Source organism: Carcharhinus amblyrhynchos, chromosome 19, assembly GCF_965287045.1.
Source record: "Carcharhinus amblyrhynchos chromosome 19, sCarAmb.v2.hapA, whole genome shotgun sequence".
In the NCBI taxonomy this organism is placed as follows: Eukaryota; Metazoa; Chordata; class Chondrichthyes; order Carcharhiniformes; family Carcharhinidae; genus Carcharhinus; species Carcharhinus amblyrhynchos.
Genome location: NC_137342.1, coordinates 27179058 through 27203051, shown reverse-complemented (window position 1 = coordinate 27203051; position 23994 = coordinate 27179058). Strand labels below are relative to the sequence as shown.

Genomic DNA, 23994 nt, shown 5'->3' with positions numbered 1-23994 from the left:
AACAGGCCAGGTATAAACTATATTCAGGGAGGGGGGGTTTCTGACTGAGTCAAAAACCAGCATCTAGATTCATACCACTAGGCTCCAAGTGAGGAAGACGTTTGGGAGTATCAGGAAGATCAGGAGGCTTGGTTACGATGGGTGTCAGAGGTGGGGTGGGGAGGGAGGTTTGCAAGTAGAGACTTCCTGATATCAAGGTGTAAAATACTCACATCTGAAAACAAAGGCAAGAGCAGCTGGGGATCATGGGCAAACGTTCTGGAGATATCGAAAGACTGAGATTGAGATCAACAGAGTGAGACAGGGAGAATATGCACAGCAAAACAAGTAAGTGAGCAGGGACAGCAATTGATTGAGGGGGAGTTAGCAAGAGAAGAGGTGCTTGTGAGCACCAGAGAGCTAGCAAGCGAGGGAGAGCTGGCGAGTGAGGGACAGTCTGTCACCAAGAGCGGGAGAGCAAGGGGTAGCCAGTGAGTGACACAGAGAGACTGAGAGCAAAAGAGATCACAAAGAGATAAAGACTGCAGCAGGTGTGGTCAGCAGAAAGGAGAATGCAGCAAATCTTTGGTGCACTAGCAGGTAAAACACAGGTAAGGGGACGATCTCTGATCAAAGAGACATACCTTGTTGCAATTAAAAGATTATGCACTTGTGAGATAAGAATAAATTACCAAAATAGGTCTTACTGCTGAAAGTTGGTTTGGGAACCCTCAGCAGACTGAGGGAAAGACTTTCAGCAGTCTTTGGATGTTGCTATGTGGCGAAGGCTGGGAATATCTGTGAACTGTTTCCTAAAGGACTGCAATTCTGTGGAAGGCACACTGTAATGTAAATAAATGCAGCGTGGGGTTATAGGTTGAAATAGTAAGGGTTATAATTGCTGCACTTTAGCGTATTCGTTTCCAAAATAGTGTTTCATTGATGTTGCCTTTAGTTTGTTTGTCACAGTTGTAATCTTAAAACTTGAAACCTTGTTGTGCCATTGTTTTAAGTTGGTTACTGGGAATTCAAGTCTCTTTCTACAGAGAGCTCTCTGTCCCTGGGCGGCTCACTTTCAATATTATAAGAATACAAACAGAGACCCCCTGCTTTCTTCCAACATTGAAAAGATCCTACTCTACGTTTATAAAGGTCCATTGATAAATGAGGACTTTTTATTGATAGTAGCCTGAAGTTAAACCATGCTCAGCTGTAAAGTCCAAGCAGTTTCTGATGGCCTACTTAGTGCACTCAGATATCATATCATTGAGTTGCCTCCACAGCTATATCCATGCATTTGTAACCACTTAGCATCATGACAGTAAAACGGCAAACTGAGTGAGGCCGATTTGAAGCCATGTCCCAGAGGTGTCAGGGCAGTGCTGAAATGTAATCCAATAATTTTCCCTCTAAAAAGAATAGTTTTAAACAAAAACTCAGGCCCAACAGGTGATTAGAAAGAAAGGAACTTTTTCAAATGCAACGTTCTGTTACCTGTAGTCTGTACTATTCACGAGAGTCCATGTGTACGTCCGAGTCCCTTTGTCAATATACCTCTGGGAAAACAATGGAAGGTTATTCAATAATACAATTCAAAATCACTTTTGGTGTTCTTTCACATCATTATAAATTTTGTACTGTGATTTGTAACAGTAAATTGCATTTATATAATGCCTTCCAAAAGGAAGTCACAAAATGCTTTATAGCCAATGCAGTACTTCAGAAATGTAGACTCTATCGTAGTGTAGGAACCACACAGCCAATTTGTGTGTAATAAGGAGGCACAAACATCAACATTAAAGTCACCAGATGAACTATTTTTAATGATCCTAGTGGAGAGATAAATATTGTCCAGGGAACTTTAAGAAATATCTTGCTTTTCTTCAAGTTGGTGGCATAGGATCTGTATGTCCATCTGCGGGGACAGATGGGGACTCGTCAGGTTAAACGTGTTGTCCAATCTCTGAAGGAACAAGGGGAACATAGAGATAACTGCAACTACAATGAAAGCTTCTTCTTAAAAATATATTAGTAAAAGTGGTGCTTGTGACATTTGAACAGATTTTATGAGGTAGTAACTATATTTTCATCGTCACCTTACCAGCACTGAAAAATAGTTGGTCTAGCACAAAAAGAGTGGACCCATTGGCAGTTCAACTGTTAAAAGCCCTCCATATGTATAACACTGCTGCTGATTCTGTGCATGTGCTATGGAGGAATGATAACAAATGCCAGCAGTTATTTGCAACCTTCCTGGGGATCCTCATGTTTTAAAATTGTCAACGGTTAAGGAATGGCTCCAGAGTGGGTGCTTCATGGGGGACCACCAATTGTTTTCATTAGAAAACTATATTAAAATACCTTACAAGACAATAGTAATATTATCAGTTGTAAATAAGACCTAACGTGTCTTTCAATCTTTTGTAGGTCATGTTCTGTGCCTGCCCCATTAGCACTTTAAAATTTGGCCTCCGTAATATAAAGTAAGTCATCAGTGAGTTACAGAAGTGTTAGCAGTGCAGGATGAATCAATCCTTCAGAGGATAGGGAGGGCAGAAAGAAAGAATCATTGTACTGCTAACTGCAGGGTGGCGATATAATGAAGTACATTTGCATCATTAGTGAAAGTTAGCAAAACATGCCTTAGCACATCTATTTAATACAGACACTCCACTATTATAACCTTATTCTGGGTGCTTATAATGAATGCTGACCCTTTAATACTGTTGATTTTCCCATTTGAGAGTCAGTAAATATTGTTTAACAGAGAACACTTCTTATCTTTTCCTTGAAGCAATTCACTTATGCTTTTTAAAGAAAATTCTCAATGCAGAAGCCAACGAGATCACCAATTAGCTATGGGCTGTACCTCATCATAGGATTTGATCAGTGTGTCGAGAGTCCTTTCACCATTTTGTCCTTCGATCATGCTGTGCCGAATCTGGAAGATATCAATTAATAACTAGCAGTTATTAAGCTTTGTGCAAAGGTTTGATCCAGTGAGATGAAGCCTCCCAACTATCATATAACTCCATCCCAAACAGAGCTCAATGAAGCTAGTTTAACTTATAACCCTACAAAAAAAGGGCCATGAACACAGTCACAATTAAAATGCAAAAAAGTAGTTCCAATGCACCATCTGGAAGGAATATATTTGGGGGGGGCGTGACCTCACAGGCTCATCATGCCAGCGGGGCCAGCACTTGGCTGTGGAGGGGCGGGGGGGAGGAGGAGGGTTTGTTGGGGCCAGTTATCGCTGTATCTGGGGATGGGGGTGGGGGGAAGAAATCGGGGCCAATAAATGGGAGGGGAGGCAGGGCACTGTCTAGAAGGTTGGGGGTGGCATCTCTCAGTGTCAGATCCCACCAACCCCCCAGGCACTGCGATCAAGGCGCAGGCTCAATAGTGCCCTGAACAGCTTAGCAGCTGGCTTCCCAGCATGACCAGACTCCATCCATTCCCACTACTGGCCAGAATCACACTTTGCCTCATTTTATTCCTTAAGTGCCATACGGTTGTGTCCAGGAACTCACCTAATAATCGGGTGTGATTCTCTCTTGTTTTCACACTCATTCGGCACTTCAAATTTTTTGGGCAGGATTTCCCCAATAGATTAGTTGGGAAGTAAAACATCATGAATTATGGATGTCAAAGCGCATCATGATAGATCAATGAATAGCTCAAAGACACTGCTTAAAATCAATACTGTCCTAAGGAAATAACATGTTCTTGAAAAATAAACACATTAATAAAGCTCAAAATTAGTTGTTGCCTGGATTGTGGATTTTTTCAGTTTCATGCACCAATTTTTTGCCTACCACAAACATTTTTGGCAAAATAAAGGTACCAGCAGTTTAAAATTGTAACTTTTGAAGAGTGTCATTATGGTTCTAACCAATAGGTTATTAGAAGTGTTGTACAGGACTTCCTGTTCACAAAGCTTACTTCCTGTTGTCACGATTTTAAGCCGTGCTTTTTCTGCTGATGTTTCCCATTCTATTTTTTCCAGGTCAAAAATAAGGGTGGAATCTTGCAGCCCCGCTTGCCCCAAAACCAGAAAATCCTGCTGAGGTCAATGGATCTTTGTATGGTTCCCCCCTACTGCCCACTATGATCCCCGTGGCAGATGGGATGGAAAAATTCTCCCCTAAATCGCATTGTTGAGGTCCTGCATAGTCTCTGGAGTCTCTCTTCCAGATTGGTTGCCATTTTCTTTAAGAAAGAAAATCTTTAAGAAAGAAAATCCCTGCATTTGTCAACCGAACATGGCATGGGCAACGGCGCAGATAATTTACTGGCCAGAGATAACATAAAATATAGAAGATTACAGCGCAGTACAGGCCCTTAATGTTGCGCTGACTTGTGAAACCAATCTAAAGCTCATCTAACCCACACTATTCCAATATCATCCATATGTTTATTCGATGACCATTTAAATACCCTTAATGTTGGTGAATCCACTACTGTTGCAGGCAGGGCATTCCAAGCTCTTACTACTCTCTGAGTAAAGAACCTACCTCTGACATCTGTCCTGTATCTATCACCCCTCAATTTAAAGCTATATTGCCTCGTGCTAGCTATCTCCATCCGAGGAAAAAGGCTCTCACTGTCCATCCTATCTAATCCTCTGATCATCTTATATGCCTCTATTAAGTCACCCCGTAACCTTCTTCTCTGTAATGAAAACAATCTCAACTCCCTCAGTCTTTCCTCATAAGACCTTCCCACCATACCAGACAACATCCTGGTAAACCTCCTTTGCACCCTTTCCAATTCTTCCACATCCTTCCTATAATGCAGCGACCAGAACTGTATGCAATACCCCAAGTGTGGCCGCACCAGAGTTTTCTACAGCTGCAACATGATCTCACGGCTCCTAAACTCAATCCCTCTACCGATAAAAGCTAACACCCCGTACGCCTTCTTAACAACTCTATCAACCTGGGTGCCAACTTTCAGGGATCTATGCACATGGACACCAAGATCTCTCTACCAACCGCACTACCAAGTATCTTACCATTAGCCCAATACTCCGTATTCCTGTTACTCCTTCCAAAGTAAATCACTTCACACTTTTCCACATTAAACTCCATTTGCCACCTCTCAGCCCAGCTCTGCAGTTTATCTATGCTCCTCTGTATCCTTCTGCACTGTCCACAACTCCACCGACTTTAGTGTCATCCACATGTTGGGTATGAAACTCCTTTTGTATTTTATGGAGCAGTAATCAAGCTCATCCCTTTATAGTGTGCAGCACAGTCGTTAGATTTTTTGTAAAACATGCAATTTGGTTGCAAGCTTTTGCCATGGCATTAGACATGGATACGTGCACCTTTAAGAACAGAATGATGATCCACTCATTACATTCTAGAGGTATCTCATTAACTAGCAACCTCTACTTAAATTTTTCACAGGTGACAACACTATTCACCAATTCGAAGACCAAAATAGTGGAAGAAAGGATACAATTTCATTAAAATAACAAAGAAGTTCTTGAAAAGAGAAAATGAGGCACACATATTGCAGCATATATAGGCAAGCTACCTAACCATTAGATGAAGCAATCTGCTACCATCAGGCCAATTGACATTGAAAGTTTGCCAGCCAGAATCTGTTCATGATTACCCAGACAGACTGTCATGTTCAATTAAGATAAGGCAAGGTTTCAAGTAAGCACATGGCCTGCACTGCATAAAGGTGCCACAGAAGAAAAAATAGGCAATTTATATATAAATAATAATAATAATAATGTGACGTGGCTCATAAAGTCAGTCCAGACATTATGGAGTTAAAACAGCTTTGACACACCACTCACAGTAGCCGCTGGCCAACAAAGATCATCTTACCTCCACTTTAATTTCATTCTCCAGTTCAGCATCTAGAAAATCCAAAGTGACGGGCTCCTGAGATTTAGGATTCTAGACCAAAAGGAATAATCATCAAGCAATAAGTGGAAAATACTTTGTGACATAAAGTTCAGCATCTGAGCTCAAACCAGTACACTCCAGATTTATTTTTTTTGTACCCTTCTCAATAAGGATATTTAAACAAAAGGTTAGCAGTCGATAAATTGAAAGATTTGCTGGGAACAACATTTCTCCAGCACCATATCCTATGTAAAATTCAGCTGTAATATCCCCAGAAGCTGTAATATCTCAGAAGTTGGAGAATGCCGAATTGAATGCAGGTGCTGGATAATATTTCTTCTAAGGCAATTGTTTTAACCTTCTCATTGTGCGAAGGCTTGTTGACATTTAACCCATATTAACATCCATAGGCAATTCACAATGGTAATTAACTGTTCAGCAGCTTAACCTTCTTGTAACAAGTAAACCTGTTGAATTATCGTAGCACCAATGTTCGCCTGTGTTTCCAAAGGTGGAACTGCCTAAATTTAGTTGTGAGATCCATTACAAGTACTGGGCATTCTCGGGAACAGAATGGAGCTGCTTTAGTTTAATGATCCCAATATACATGCGAGAATCTGTCACTTGGATCTGTTGGCAATAGTTAGTTCTTTACAAGATCATTCTCCCAAGCAAGGTTCAGTGTTCTTCATAGAATCACTAAATCCCTACAGTGCAGAAAGAGGCCAATCAGCCCATCAAGTCAGCACCGATTCTCCGACAGAGCGTCTTTCCCAGGCCCCTCCACTATCCTTGTAACCCCACACGTTTACCCTGCTTATCCCACTAACCTACACATCTTGGGACATTAGGTGGCAAACTTAACATGGCCAATCTACCTAACTTGCACATCTTCGGACCATGGGATGAAAGTGGAGCACCTGGAGAAAACCCATGCAGACATGGGGAGAATGTTAGAATCTGCACAGATAGGCTGGAATCAAACTCAAGTTCCTGGCACGTGAAGCAGCAGTGCTAACCACTGTGCCACCATGCTGCCCTTGTTTTTCACAAATAGCACATCAACACATTTTATTGGTAGCTTATATGGTTCAGTGAGAGCAATGCTCAAAAAATAATCCCTAATTCTAAGGAATAGAAAGGTCATACAATTATTTTTAATTATCCTATTGGTACCATCAGGAATCATTGAGAGTTATCTAACATCTCCTCCTAAAACTGATAAAGTGAATATCAACAAAGTACACACTGTTTAAATAACAATTTGTTCTATATTTTACATCAGGAATTATTTTGGCCAGGAACAACATGGGGCTGTAGCATCACACATGGGCATATCAGGGCAGAGACAACCATAAATAAATTCCAACCACAACTGCCATTAAACTGAGGATTCAGATCCCATTTCCTGAACAGGAAAGATTTGGTTGGAGAATTAGTGAGTGAATTCTAATTGTGATCTTACAGTTTGACTGCAGGCTGTGTACTGGGTGGAAAATTGTTTTTCATTTGCAAACTCAACTATCATTCGTGTGGGCCATGACATTCTGAGCTTCCCCAAAGGTAATTAGGCTGGCTTATTATTGCGGCTCTTCAGTTTGGAGTCAAAACACTTGTCTGGAAGCAGGTAGGGAGGGGATTTTTTCAATGTCAATATTCAAAGCAGCCGAGGAATATTAAAAAGTGGATTGCCGAGGATTGGAAGCCAATGATCTGCTCACTGATGAATATGGAGATCAAATTGATTCCTTTTCTCAATGCACATCTCACTATTAATCAAGATGTTAAATAAAATCATAGAATCCCTGCAGTGTAAAAGGAGGCCAGTCAGCCCATCGAGCCTGCACTGACAACAATCCCTCCAAGGCCCTAACCTCATCTCCCTGACACTAAGGGTCAATTTAGCACAGTCAATCAATCTAACTTGCACATCTTTGGACTGTGGGAGGAAACTGGAGCACCCGGAAGAAACCCACGCAGACATGGGGAGAATGTACAAACTCCATACAGACAGTCATCTGAAGCTGGAATTGAAACTGGGTTCCTGGTGCTGTGAGGCAACAGTGCTAACCATTGTGAAACCATGCCACCCATATCACCCTAACTGCTAATCCAAGATCGGGAAGGAAAACACGACTGCAACAATTTGGTCTCTCTTCATAGAACTCTTACAGTGCAGGTGGTGGTCATCCGACCCACTGAGTCCGCACGAACAACAATTCTACCCAGGCTCCAACTCCATAACTCTACTCATGCGCTGCGCTAATCCCCTGACAATAAGGAGCAATTTAGCATGGCCAATCCACCGAACCTACACATCTTTGGACTATGGGAGGAAACCCATGCAGCCACGGGGAGAAGGTGCAAACTCCACATAGACAGTCATCTGAGGCTGGAATTGAACCTGGGTCCCTGGTGCTGTGAGGCAACATTGTTAACCACTGTGCCATTGTGACAAACTGAACTGTTTTACCCAACTATCGCTTAGCATATCTATGAACAAAATGCCAATTTTGCATTGGTTTCATAAAGTGCTTCTTTAGCGTGCATTCCTAATGAAAGAGTATTGGTAAAGATCAGAGATTTTATATCCACGGACCAAAGAGCACCTGATTACAGGTGCCCGATTCAATCCTGTCTCTACAGATAGTTTGCAAGATACTACAGCGCATAGTTCCTCTTGACGTAACAAGAATACAACTGGAGTTTGTTATATTTTATAATAACATAAGAATCATCCAAATTAAATCATAAATCAGACAGAATTAAATGGAGAGAGTTTACATGCACAGAAGATCCCATGACATTACCAACCATGCAGCATGCATCAAGATATTGGTATGAGGAGGTAAGCAGGTCACGTCACATTCCGATACATGTGGGCCATGGAAAGAAAAATAAGAGTCAGAAGCAATTCTGCAAAGAATATCTTACATGGCAACAACATAAAAATAATGAATTACAGAGGAAGAAACTATGCACTTGACAATGGCTTTAAAAGTACCAGTCATTTATAATACGAAAGCGTATGTGTGTGCAGGGTTAAGTAAATCCAGTCAAATCATTTTAGTGGAAGTTTTCAAACAGCAATGTGGATATGCTATTTCCGTGACGACAGGTGGTCACACTTTGTTAGGTCCAGATAGAGATGGGGTCAACCCGAGAAAAGAACTTCATTCGACTAAGTTCAGAGTGACATTCTTTGGGTCCTATTTGGAATCAGGGGACCGCCAGGCGCACACAACATAATGCTGCACAAATCAGCAGTTCAGGGCTGATGGCAAGACTGCACGCCATTAGTTTCAACAGCGTACAGCCACATTTTTAGTTTAAATTATTCAGCTGCCTCAGCACACCGCAGACTGTCTTGTCAGCTTTATTCTATAAATGGGAATCTGGGCAATAGAGGTGACCACTGATTGGCACTCTGAACTTGAACGTGCACGCGTACTAATGTGTAATTCGCTGCCTTTTCCAGGGGGTTGGTTTAGCTCAGTTGGCTGGACGGCTGGTTCATGATGTAGAGATATGCCAACAGTGCAGGTTCAATTCCCGTACCAGCTGAGGTTACTTATAAAGGTTTTGCCTTCTCAACCCTGTCTGATCCTCACCAGTCAGCTCTCACCCTCAAAGGGGAGAAAAGCCTACAGTCAGCTGGGACTGTGGCAAATTTACCTTCTCATTCAACAACGATGAGTGTGAGCAATGCAACTGTGTTGGCCTGCGTTCATCACCATTAAACATGTATTTATTTATTGATTAGTGTCACAAGTAGGCTTACATTAACACCGCAAAGCTGGACTTCCACTGGCTGTGGAAAAACTTGAGCTCTTACTGGTCAGGGTTTATTTCCCTTTGATGTATTTCTGAAGTTTTGTTTTTCTTTTCTTAATCCCTTGTTCTCTTGGTCACATGCAGCCCTTTTTTGCTGCCCTGCATGTTGTGTTCCAGTTATCTGTCAAAGAACAAAGAACAGTACAGCACAGGAACAGGCCTTTCGGCCCTCCAAGCCTGTGCCAATCACATTGTCTTATTGAGGACAACTGCCTGTATTCCTCTATTCCCCACCTATTCACATGTCTATCCAGGTAAGTCTTAAATGTCACTAATGTCTTTAATGTCTGCCTTAATCATCTCATTTGGCAGTGCAATCCAGACCCTGTCACCCGGTGTAAACAACTTCCCCCGCACATCTCAACTAAACCTTCCCCCCCCCTTACCTTGAACTTGTGCCCCCTTGTAATTGTCATTTCTGCCCTGGGAGAAAGCTTCCAACTGTTCACCTTATCTATGTCCCTCATAGTTTTATAAACTTCTAGCAGGTTGCCCCCTCAGTCTCCATCTTTCCAGGAAGAACAATCCCAGTTTATTCAATCTCGCCTCATACCTAATACCCTCCATACCGGGCAACATCCTGGTAAACCTTTTCTGCACTCTCTCCAAAGCCTCCACATCCTTCTGGTAGGGTGGAGACCAGAATTGGACAGTATTCCAAATGTGGCCTACAGGACGTTACATATAATTGTAACATAATTTGCCGACTTGTAAACTTGATGCCCTGACTGCTGTCGATAAGGGAGGCACACAAGCGTCTCTATGAGAGTCTAACAATGCTTCAATCTCTGTATTATACCAGATTTCGGCTGCAAGAATACTGTAGAGTAATTCAAGACAATTTTGCCCATATTTGCTAGGGTGAAGGCACCAACTCACGCTGCTTCCACTCGGCCTCCTGGATTGTAACAATGATGCACCTACAGGCTGGGCTGGATTTTCAATCACCCATGGGGGTGAGTTGAGGGCAGACGGGTGCTGTAAAAATAACACACTTGGGTGATGCATCAGTCCTCTAATGTCTTTGTGGCAGTGGAATTTTTAATGGGAGGCGGCGGGCAGGGGTGTGTCAGCAACCCTCATTCTCCAATTAACTTGCTGTTGAGCTCATTGAAGAGCTTATTAACATGTTGGTGAGAGACAAACAAATCTTCAATATCAATAATGGGAAGAATGAACTGCCTGGAACATATCAGAAACAGCTTTCAGGAGCACAGCACTGACTACGCTGCTGACAAAAGATCTTGTCTAAAAGAAGGATGGTCAAACAGAGGTGTTCAGGTAATGGCACCAAATTTACCACTGCTTCTTCAGCTGGTTCAAAACTTGAGGCCTGAGCGTTTAGGCACTTTTGTCAGCCATAAGTCTGCCTGCCATCTGTTTTTCTGCCTGCTCCATTCCCCTGGTAACTACTGTTGTTTTCCTTTTAAAATCACCCTCCATCACAAGGTCCTGCCTCCAAACTATATCTGAAACTGCTGACTGGGTGCCTCTCGGCCAATAGCCTGTCTCTTTAAAAGCCACGTTACATCATTGATGCTGATACAGTTAGAGGTCAAACCTAGAAGCGATCTGGCTCTTGGCTTCCTGGCCTCAGATTTAAAATCTAGCCAGCAGTCCCTCGATAAAAATACATTTTTGGATCTAGAGCTCCAACTACGGGAACAGGAATTCTTGTTGTCAGAAAATGCTGGAGTAAATGATTTCTCCTCCCGAGTCACCCCTCCCCCCCCCCGCCCCCAATCTGCCCCTTCCCCAAGTCAGAATGGTTTTAATACATTGGCATCAGCCACTTGGTTATTTTGCATTTTATTTCAATGAACTGTATGGCATTTCGTGTGTGCTGAGGTTTGGATGATTCGCTGCTGTCTGGATGGAATTTTCCAGCCATTCACACTGGTGGGATTTTCTGATCCTGCTGCAGTGAACAGAGAGTCGACTGAGCACCAAATTCTCCATCCTCACTTGCAGCAACAGTGGGGTGTGAACAGACCGAAAATCCCAGCCATAAACTTTGGATCTATGCATTCAAGAGAACCTCTTTCTAAAGTTTTGTGTTAACAGCCAAAAGTTTATAAACAGGCACTCTGAAGAAGGGTTACACTTGAAACATTAACTTCTTTTCTCAGATCCTGCCTGTAGTCGCTGATTTTATTACTGATGCCTGTTGGTAGATATATCCAAACTCTTACAGATGAGAACCTCATTCTCGTGCAGGATACATCCATCTCAGTAAAAGATCTACACTTTATTTACTGACCTTAAGACAGAATCGGAGGTACAACCTTTGTGCCGATTAATCACAGCTAATTGCATTAGCGTGAAAGCGGAACAAAGCGTCTTGAGCGCAAACTGAGCTGTAGATTCAGGCAGCATGCATGGAAACACCAATGGTGGCCGTTGATTGTGGAGGTAAGTAGCTCAGACATCTTCAGGGAGAATATTGAGTGAATATTTCGAAGAGAAACACATGATGAGACACAATTGCTAACAGTTGGGCAGCAGATTGGGTGGGGCTGTATGTTTGGTATATGTTTCCATGTTTGGTATATGTTTCTTTCATGTGTCCTTCCAGTAGTCTTGAATCCAAGCATAAATTTTAATATAGGAATTTATCATGGAAACTGGAGTCTAAAACCTGTATAGTGAAATTGTGGAATACCGGGTCAAAATTGGTAGGGAATAGCATTAAAATCAAATGTGGAAAGCTGTCCTTTTTTAGCTAATGCTTGTTCAAGATTCCCAAATACTGCGATCCATCTCTTAAACAGTAAGATTTTGTGATGCTATTGCACCAATGCCTCACAAATTGTTCAGTTTCTTCCACTGTACTTCAATTTGTCAAATGATAACTTACCCAAAATCTTATTACAGGCAGAAAGTTTACAATGGCTATTTTCCACAACAGGCTCATGCAAATACTTCAAAGGGCTCGCTAAGACAAAAAGAAACTGATAAAAGCAGCACATCATACACCAACAAAATCAAAAGCCTCCAAAGAGATGTCATTGCAAAGGGAAGGAGCTCAAGAATTCAAAGTATTTCAGACAGTGATGCATGAAGTCTGGAAAAGGGGGGAATTTTTTTTCCATACACACTTTGATCTCTTAAATGCAGTTTGCATTAATTTCATGCAAATACTTTGAATGAAAATAATAATGATATAGCAATGAATATCTGACAATGACATATTTATACAGCACCAAAAAAAAGGATAATTCTTCACAGATGTATTTCTTATATTTCAAAGAACATCTAAGTGGCCTAAAAATGCAATATGCAGAGATCTTAATTAACTCATACACGCTGAACAGAAAAATGGTTAACTTGTACTGACATTGATATTCATTTTTCTGAGCAGTCAGATGTAATGTATGCAAACTTTACAACAAATTTATTAAATAATATTCAGAAGGAAAGCAAAACCATTTTTCATATTAGAATTCTTAATAGCTATTAGGGATGAGCAAATCAGTTCAGTTCTGACTCCGGAGTCTAAACCTGTTTCTGATTATAATAATCTGTGCTGCAAAACCTCTGGGAAGTCATCATTTGTGCTGCTCTAATTTGAGCATATGTCACCAATTTATTCTAAATTATTTGCGTGCTTGGGACAATGTCTTTGGCCCTGTGTGGTCACGGGCAGCGTGCTATGTTACAGAGTGCTGCTCGGAGCACCTTACTGGAACTGGGCCACGTGGAGCAGTTGGGAGCTGTCGCTGAATTACTTGTCTACAGGGAGGAATGGTCAAGTTACACACTGTCCATGTGATGCTTCAAAAAAAAAATGGCGCCAACCTGAAATGCAGAGTGCAGCTTCTCTACCAATCCTGGTCTTGTGAGAGGGTTCACGGGCCAGCTAGTTAGATCAAGTGTGGAATTCAATGACTCCAGATGATAGAGATGAAAACCGAGGACTTCTCAACGCATTTGATGACCCATGCACATGCTCTGTCCTCATATTCCCACAGCTCAGTTTACGTCGGCTATGCTCACAATGTGTAGAGAAAAATTCAAATCTAAGTGTTGGGTTAAAGTGTCATTAGCGCCTGAAAGTAGATATTAACTATTTTGTTGCTGAGTGCAATCCTAAAAGCACCTGTGATTTTGTTTTTAGTCAAGCCAAGTTTTACCAGGATACAACTTCAGATCCGTGATATTGAAATCCAATTACAAAACAAACTCTGAACTGAGATCATTTTGGATCTCCACTATTGCTCACCCTGAATAGCTTTTAATTGTAAACCAACAAATGTCATCTGCTCCTGGGTACTAAGACTGAACAAGACTTAGATCATGGACACTTTCTTTTACATGAAGCAAAATGCCAATTATTTTACCGAGTGATAAATACGTTTCTGTAATTATCAGTGATATATCAAGCATTGAACAGAAATGAATGAAGTGAATTGGCTTTTCCAAGGGATTCCCATTACTTGGCAATGTGAATTTTTGCAATGACTGTGCCATTCCATTCAGACCCACTGCAGTGAAAACAGTCAAGGCACATCCGTATTGACTTCTTCTAGAGATACATAATATGACTTTGAGATTATATTGATGAATAAAAACTTATTTTTCTAAAAATAGTTTACGATGGATGGACAAATTGCATTTCCAAAGGAATAGACAGCAACAGAAAACATGCGGTCCACAGTTATGGCATGGTACATTAAAGTATACCCTAGTCATCAAAGGAATGGATGGACCACATACAGTTTCTGTAATAAACAGGACAAGCTGTCAAACACAAAACTAACCATTCTGCTACACTTAAATCTTTAATCAGCCATAGCGATTCTAAACAACATTTACCTTGACGCTGACATTATTTTTAATATTTCACTGCCATTAGAAGACAAGAGAACTGCCCAAAATGTTATCATAGAATGAGCCAAGCTCCTTGGGTAATGGGTTAATTATCAGCTAAGCAAGTAGAAATGCATGCTTCAGGATATTTTTCGTAGCCAGGCCCAACGGTAGACATTTAAACATAAGCTTGCCATTGCTCCTTCCAAAAGCTTCAATACTGGCAGCTTTGCAGCACTGATGGTACCTTCAACGACATTACCTGTGTACCAGGGCGTCTCTGTCTTAAATTAATCTTTGGGATCCCTACACCAATTGGCTAAGGTAATAAGAAAGTATGGTTTTTAGGTTAACGTGGCAATCATCAGTATGAAAGATATTATGATTAAAATGGCATATTAATGAGATGGAGATCAAGTCATGTTATTTCAGGTCTGAAATCGATCAGGATACACATGACATTTTAAATGAATTTTAAATAGAATATGCAGCGTGCAAATTCAGATGCCAAAATGTGAACCCAAATATTCCGGTCCTGCTTGCCACGGGAATCATTGGGGTAGGACGGAGAATTTAACAGACCGTGGAAAGGTCCATTGACCTCAGACGAGAACTTTCAGTCCCCAGGCAGGCAGGACTGGAAAATCCTGCCCATAATGTCAGAACAAGACTATAATGTTTATCCTCTGAAATCATGGCTTCCATGATTAACAAATTATACCATTTATTTTGTACAGTTTGATTATGAAATACAGCCCAATATGGATCAATTCACATTCAATCACATTTTTCTTTAGAATATACTGGTGGCTCCATCATGCTTCTGTGAGGATCTGGGTTCAAATGCAAGCTTACCCTGAGATCTGAAATCTCGGGCCTGGGAATCTAGTCATCAATCCCAAAGCTGGCAAGTCAACAAAATCCCTCAATGGTTGTAAAGAACAAATTTAAAAGTTAGTGAGTGACAAATCCATCAGCTACCCTGCTTCCAGAGTCAATTGGAATCTGACACGCATGAGGGTGGAAAGTTTTGAAGAGAAATTTTTAGTCCTCTATCATCAGGCCTCATGGTTGATTTTTAAATAATTTTTTTTTTAAATGTGAAATTGGACATTTGTTGCCTGCATTTTATGGGCACAAATTGAGCACCATGACATTTAATTTCAGGGACTAACATGTTGTGTTTTAAGGTTGCTGAAAAATGTCCACCCCAAAATAAGGTTGGGTTATTTTTCAGCTGCTAAGGGCAACAATCTAAAAACTAGCTATCAGCCTCGAGCAACTGTTAATGAGAGGCTTAAGATCGATCAGTAATTCCTAGCAAAATGACGCTATTCCAGGCAACATGGCAAAGTTAAATACAATGGTGTTATTTAAAGCCACGAGGAGCCAAAAGTTACTCCTCCCAGCACAGAAGTATTTTTGACAGTCTGTACCAGCATTAAATGAATGCCTTTCTCCCCCCCACTGTGGCCCCACTACTCCCAGTGAGGCAAATGGCCCAAATGTCATTGTTAGTGATAGATGGATGCCGACAAGCAACTAGAATTCAGATTATTGAAACCAGGTCTGATGCCTAATTCCACACTGGCCTTGCACCTCCCCATCAAGGCGAGTCCTGCAGGGCTCAAATTGATCTCTATCCAGTTAATTTTGACCGGTATCTAACCCCAGGTGGCAAGGTTAGCTTCAGGTCTTGATCATTACTGGGAAGGAGGGGTGGGGAGGATGGGAGAGGAGTCAATCTTCCTTCCGTGCTGTAATCAAACATGCCCTACAGGTCATCTTTGGTATTATCCAATTGTCATAAAGATATCCAGAAATTCAGGAACCGGATTCCACCTTCTTGAATGACGAAAGTTTCAATGCATGGGGCCAGGCAAGAAGTCCCTATAAATCTCTCTTTACACTGACATGCTATCAGTCAATATTTTAAATGAGCTGCAAGAATATTGGATACTCTGAGATTCCCCTCTTACTACCTATCTTTTCAAAACCAAACATTGGGAGAGAAGGTGCGGGCTGATAATAAATTGAGATGAAGAACAGTTCAGCACCATTATAACAATTAGCAGGTTTGAGTGAGAAAAATCAACTCGATAAAGGCTAAATCAAAGGCAACATAGCTATTAGATGTCCTTATTCTTAGCTTATTATTATTGTTATTGCATTAACATACACAAACTTAAATTTGCTCATATATTGAAGACATTCACAAACAGTTTCTCAAAATACATATTTTCTAATTCTATCAATTAACATTAATTTTATCGAGAAATATGACTACTTAGGAATTAAATTCATCTCAGGAGAAAGCTCTTCTTTTGGGTTTAGTTTTAGAATAAAATATACATTAGAAAAGCACAATTCAGGGGCTTATGACTGAATTGTTGACAACTAACATACGAATATTTTCAAGCCATGTAAGACCACAGGTCTTCCCACTGTTGTTAGTAACCAGGTTTTTTTTCACTCCCTCAATATCATGCAGGGAGGAGAGTTCAATCCTCTTCATTCTCTTCAACTTCCCCTTCAAATATTCTCATCAAAAATAATTAGTAACAACTTTGCAAAGCAATGGTTGCAAAATGTATCTTCAAAATAAAATGTTCCTTCATCCATGCCCAGCTCATCGTGAGTTCAGGTGTTTTATCAGAAAGTTTTAGAAAAATACCTAGGCATATATCTTTATTTTTGGATAATCACATTCCCCAAGTATTAGCTCCAATATGAGTATCAAAGCGAAAACTTCCATGCAACCAGACTATTTGATAAAGTTAATAATGCTCGCCGGTGCTGAGTAGGATTGGATCAGAAATAGATTACTATTGGTTTTGCTTGGTTCTTGTACTGTGTATTTGATATGCAATTCGTGTTAATGGAAATATGAGCTTTAATGCAGAAACATTGAAAATGATTGAACAGGCAAATGACTACAATGTAATGTGAAGACTATTCAAACGATTGTGCCATGTTAAAAATTCTTATCAATTACTCTAACTTTGAGGATTGGCTTTTTAAAACAAAATATTTGTTTCATTAACCACCATTATTTCATGAAATGCCAACTATGCTACTTACATTTTCTAATAATTACCTCTATTGCATCTATACTTCTGCACACACACGGACCCACACACAGAGTATAATTGCTATAAAAAATGTACAGTAAATACATATCACTTTTTAGAAATACAAAAATCAGGAAAACTAATTCTGTTTGTTAATGTTGGCATGGCAAAGTAATATATCCTTGAATGATGAGTGCCCAGACATCCATTACTCTTGTGGCAACAGCTGCACTCCACAGAAAACATTAGTTGATTGACAGATTGAGCTCATTGATCTCTGTGATAAATTTCACTGTTATTTATTTACACAAGATTACATGGTTTCAAGGGTTTGTGGTTTCTGTTATTCAAAGTAGCTAGATACTCGATATTTTATTGCCTTTTAGTGATTTATTTAACATAAAAGTAACAAATGAAAGAATTACTTTTTAAAATCTATTTTTATATGTATTAGTGTCACTATGGGATTCATTGATTTTCTACAGTGTGTAGTGAGCCAATGGGCATGTGAGTGCCACATCTTGGCATGAAGGGCCATGTTGGGAGGGGGGGATGCTATAACTTGGCATAGTGATAATGAGGAGCACTGACATGTTGCGGCTTGGCATAGGGGGCATGAAGAACCATGGCAAGGGAGCCTGCTGGAATGAATAGCTTGGTGTATGTGGCATGAGAAGGATTTTTGTGACTCACTTTTAGAAGATCCCCTCAGGCAGATTAGGGTTCACAAACTCTTTAAAAATTTGGCTCAATGCCAGGAAAACTGTAAAGGAGGACATGCCCATCGCCACAATGGAACTGGCCAGATTGGGAATTCCAGCCGTGGGCTATCGGCTGGAAGCAGCCCCTATCCTTTAAAATCAGACAGCCCAGGAATGAGGTCAGAAATCCCCAAACCACGAGCCGCCCGCAATTTTTAAAGGGCTCATGAGTCATCCCGACTCGGTGAACATTCAGCCAATAATGTTCTTACCTGCAGCACCATCCCCCTCCTAAGCTAATTGATAGAAATAATGGAACCAGGGCCTGGAGAAACTACGCTCATTCTCTCCCCACCTCCTGCAATTTGATGCAAAAGGGTTGCAGAAACCAAGGATTGGCAAGTGCATCAATGTATAAATAAACTCTTTGGAAATCTAAAACTTAAATCTACATCCTGGAAGCAGCGTCAGAACTATGAACTAGTCACAGAGGTTTTGAAATTTGCCTGGGAAATGCAGTTTCAAATGCAACTTTAGATGGACTTATAAATCAGGCAATCTATAAAGTACATTTAAGACATTGTAATGAATTGTTTCTTCAGGTTTGATATATTTTTCAACAGCAGTCAATTTGTATTAATCAAATGTGTTTGTAGATTAAACTGTCTGAGGTACTGTAAACCTTCAAGGCTCAGACATTGATACTTATTATTTGCAGGCCTGGTGCATTGTCCCTTCTATGGGATCAAGAGTATCACAATTTGTATTGCTAGTTCTTTATGTTAACGGAGTATTTGTTGCAAATGCTAATAAGCACATTTTCACATTTCTAAACATCTTTTAAAATGTGCAAGGACCAGGACTGCCACTTCAACTGTTCGAAAATAGAGTACAAATGTATCTCCACTCAAAAGGTTATTATCTGAAATGATTTTAAAAGTTCATTTATTAGTATCATATGTAGGCTTACATTAACACCGCAATGAAGTTACTGTGAAAACCCCCTAGTCGCCACACTCTGGTGCCTATTCAGGTACATTGAGGGAGAATTTAGCATGATCAATGCACCTAACCAGCACATCTTTCAGACTAGTGGGAGGAATCCGGTGCACCTGGAGGAGACCCATGCAGACACGGGGAGAACGTTCATCCTCCGCACAGATAGTGACCCAAGACAGGATTGGAACCTGGGTGCATGGCGCTGTGAGGCAGCAGTGCTAATCACTGTAACTTTAAGTAGGGGCCTTTGTTAACTGTGCAGATCACCAGTGGGGCCATGTCTTAAACCCTGTCACAGTGCAGTCGATTAAGATCAGTTGCTTGTATAAACTTTTAAACTTTGGTATAAATATATTCAGTGGATGTGCTGTTCTGGCACAATGCACTTGGTCTTGTTTACACCGACAGAAACAGCTCAAATTCTATGTTGGAAGTGTCTGAATGTAGTACTCATTGAACCCAATTTGAACTGCACTTTAATTTATCACAAATCGTTCTCAGCTTAAATAGTAAAAACACAGCATAAATAAAAAATCTATTTGACTTTAGGGGGACATGGATAAATACTTGGCAATTGTCAAATTGCTAAATATTTGGCAAATGTCTAACTAAAATGTAATAGTCACTACCAACATATTTCAAATTACTTCATTGTTTAATGATCACATGGTAACAGCAATGGGCTTCATACGCAAAATGTATTTGCAACAAACCAATCTAATTATTACCACCTTGTAAATTATGGATGCCTGTATTATGCATTGGCACAATATCCAAGATGCTCAATTTACTTATCAACAGGATCACCAGGTCCTGCAAGAATATTCCATTTCTAATGTTTTAATGGAGAATATTTTGCAGTAATTGTTTGAAAGGATATTTATTGACTGTGGAGAGTTTTTATAATAAGGTCACCATGAGATGGTTTTTCTGTAACACCTTGCTTGTGCTCTTGACACAGAAGGATGAAAATGAGGATGGGAGAAGATGCCAAAGAAACCTGAATGATCGAAAGAAGGAAGCAAAGCCTGAAATCTGTAACATTTTGACAAAAATTCAAGGCTGTGTTCAGCCTGTCTAGGGCTTAGATTGATACATTTTAATCTGCGCGCTGTATTAAAACATATGAGAAATCTACAGCAGCCTTGACAGGGGAGTTTGGAGGTGAGAGTTGTTTTACAACTGGCACTGCTTAGGTAGGATAAATGTGGCAGTAGAAGTGGCCCTGACAGTTTAATTTTTGTTGCGATTGAGAAGGATTCTGTTGCTCTGGTAACAGTTACTTAGGGAATACAATACTGATGGACCCACAGTGTCGCAAGCGTGGACCGATGAAAAACAATTCCACACTTTAGGGGCCACGCAAGTGTTATAAATTGCCAACTATCTAAGATTTATTGGCTACCTGAGCTGTGTAAAATAAAGGCAGAAAACCAGGTGAAATTATAGCTTGCTGGGGAAGTGACAAGGATGACTGTCGAGTTAGCCAGCCAATGGTCAGAATTTGAAGACAAAATCCTCTTCAAATATCTAAAATTTGTTCGCCAGCGATGAGGTGAGCTCCCCAAAATTAAACCCATGAATTTTGAGAATAATGGTATAATGGGGACTAGTCCTTCGCTTCCTCTACCGTCTGTTGATATCTTAACTACGTCCATCACGGAGATCCATAGACAGGGTTGCGTGTGGGGGAGAATTTTCTTTTTCCTTTCTAATCAATAAAGTCAATTCAAATCAAGTCCAATCATGGTCCCCACTTGAAGGGTAAACAAGATCCAATGCATCCCATCTTGGGCTTGATCAAACAAGATCCAAGCTGACAGGCTGAGGTATTGCACCCCCTCCTGGACTCGATCTAATGCCTCATCTTCAAGGTCATCAAATGACATTGAAAAAATTGCATCAGGTAAAGCCTCGGTTTAATCTCTGGCTACCCTGATTCTTTACTCTGCCCCATCTCAGGCAAACCAAGGATCAGCACATCCCAAGTGCTATGGGCTAGCCTTGTCCCCTGCCTGAGCATGGTTTCAGCCCTGCCAGGCAAATTGGGGATTAGGTCAAGCAAAGATGGCGGTGGAGTGAGGTGCAGCAGGAGGGGCACATGGGGTAGGGGTACATATAGCATGCTCCAAAAAAAATCAAACTAACTTAGTGATCTAGGTCTGCAAAGAACACAGGAGCCTCATTGCAATATTGAGATAAGACCAGTACTCATTTCAGCTAGTCACCAGTCCGGCTAATTGTAAGGGTCCAATCAACCGAACAGGAGTTTGAATGACCATGCACATAAGGTGCAGGCCTCTGCACTATTAAACTGAATGTTATTGTGCATATTTTAGGCCTATAAAATGTGTACAATTATACTAAGTACAGATCTCTCTGCAGCTCAAATAATTTGAATGAATTGTTTTTGAAGGCTTCCATTTCAGAGAATCAGAAAATAAGGGAGTGCAGCACAGAATGAATCAGTTTTTATAAGTGACAAACTGCATGAAGTTTATTTTCTATCTCAGGGTGTTTTCTCTTTCTGCTTTATTTTCATGGCACTTCCTTTCTCTTCCTTTTCCTTTTAGTCACTAAAATTTCCCTCAGTCTTTACTTTTATCACAAATGTGGTCTTTCAGAAACTTATGGCATTCCTTCCAATTCTTTCCAGATAGCAACTCTTCACAATTTAACTTAATCTGTATGTTCCTGCTTTCCCTCAGCAGGAGCTCCTTCTCTTGTACCACTAACAGGACAATGGGATCTACAATGGGACATCCAATCTTTTAACCCCAGCTCCAAGAACCTCTCTGGATTGTTTCCAGAGATATGGGGGCGGCGGTGGTGTCGTAAAAAGAGAGATCAAACAGTTTAGGCCAATACTCTCTGGAATTTAGAAAAATGAGGGAAGATCAAATTGAGATTTACATGATGATAAAAGGTATGGATAAAGTAGACTTGGAGTGGATTCTTCCTCTTGTGCGGTATTCTAGACTGTGAGGTCATAATCTTAGGATAAAGGATAGCAAATTTAAAACAGTTGAGGAGAAACTAAGAAACTACTTCTTCGAAAGGGTTGTGAATCTGTGGGTGCTGGGATAATGAGCAAATTTAAGGAGGAGTTAGACAGATTTTGAATTGGTAATGGGTTGAAGGGTTATGTGAAGGAGGCAGGAAAATGAGGCTCAGGCGCATATCAGCCATGATCAAATGGCAGAGAGGACTCAATGGGTGAATGACCAAATGCTGCTCCTGTATGTTATGAACCTTGAGAGATTAGGAAACTCTCGGAGTGATGAGTTGAGGGGGGGAGCTTTGGGTTTCCAACTTCTACTGGTTTGTGAAAACACTCTACATGTTGCATAATTTGTTGCAAATGCTCGGTGAGGAACATGTATCAACTGTTTCTGAAGATTTCCATTTCAGAGGGTCAGAAAATAAGGGAGTGCAGTTTTGAATGAATCAAGTTAATAATGAGAATGTCTCAGGATTGCAGCTTTGCTACAACCGCGGCAGCTTGGCTGTAATTTTAAACACCTCTTCCATGTTGTCCCTTGCCCAGATTGCCAGTTCCTGGTAAATTAGTGTCGTGCTACAGGCTGAGGGCCAAATGGATTGTACTGCAATGATTTAATCGCTTCTCTGCAACAATCCTTGTAGCTTGCATAGACTTAAATGCTGGAACTGAGTTCTGACCTATTGCCGCCACCAAATAATTAATGCACAGGGACAAAAGAGTGAAATAATAGAGAAAATATTGCAGGATGCAGTCTTTGTCCCTACCATTTTTGTGGTGTTAATTACTTCTAATAAAATCAGTCTGGATGGTAATATTTAGTTTTTTTTTTACTGCTGCCTCTTTCTTTGCACAGATACTGCTCAAGGGCACAACAGTCCTTTAATTAAGTTGAGGCCTTGACAAGATGCATCATAATTGGTGATTGCATTCGTGAGGCGATATGTCCTTGCTGACAGTTGTGGGAAGAACACAGGCCTGTTCGTCTCACTGGGAATGAAAAATGTTTATGGCTCTTTTGACAAGCAGGAATGCCTTTGACAGATTTCTTTGAAAGAAATATTAAGATCATTTAACAAAGGTTTATTCTGGATGTAAACGATGCACACGATTTGGAAATGTATTCTGTGATTGATGGCATTGAAGGAGGCAGAGACAGAGGCAGATTTTAAGAATAAGATGGCCAGAGACATTAGAAAACAATCACATACATTCTACATCAAGAAACAAGCAACACCCACCTCCACAGGGAAGATGGCTGAGGGGTTTGGAAAATATATATTCTCTTGCCATATGATAGCAATGTTCTCTCACTGTAAAGAAGTGTTAAACTCAATATACCAGCTGAGAGGCAGGCCCAAGAACACCCCAACCTTTGGTGCAAGTCCATGGATATGTGTGTAATTAACGAAAGTGGAGTCAATGGTTTCCAATTGGCCAAGTACCAATGTCTGATTTCAATCAAATAAGTGGGATTTTGAATTTATTAGTTACTGACGTGATGTGAATGATCACCTTGCCTGGCAAATTTCAATCCTTAACTGCTACAACTCCATCAGGAAAAGGTTCAGTTCTACTCTGTCTTAAACACACTCACACGCACACACTCACCTCATTGTATGATATCATATTAATAAGTTTAGGCCTAAGAAGCAGTTTCTAGTAAAAAAAAAGATTGAAGCTCTGAAAAGTCAGTAAATGATTTTGGTTAGCTCAAGCTAATGTTAGTCGAC

General features: G+C 40.6%; 1 protein-coding gene across 7 annotated transcripts in view; it reads right to left on the bottom strand.

Moving 5' to 3' along the window:
- The window catches only part of LOC145355386 (voltage-dependent calcium channel subunit alpha-2/delta-1-like), a 627920-nt gene that overhangs the window by 99348 nt on the left and 504578 nt on the right, over positions 1-23994 (bottom strand). For 2 of the 7 annotated variants that reach the window (XM_080207404.1, XM_080207406.1), the window contains 4 exons: positions 14752-14808; positions 5826-5897; positions 2849-2920; positions 1474-1535 (listed from right to left, as the gene is read on the bottom strand). In XM_080207404.1, coding sequence (XP_080063530.1) covers positions 1474-1535; positions 2849-2920; positions 5826-5897; positions 14752-14808 — 263 coding nt within the window. The remainder of the gene's footprint in view (positions 1-1473; positions 1536-2848; positions 2921-5825; positions 5898-14751; positions 14809-23994) is intronic. The other 5 variants (XM_080207407.1, XM_080207409.1, XM_080207408.1 and 2 more) reach the window with 3 other exon arrangements.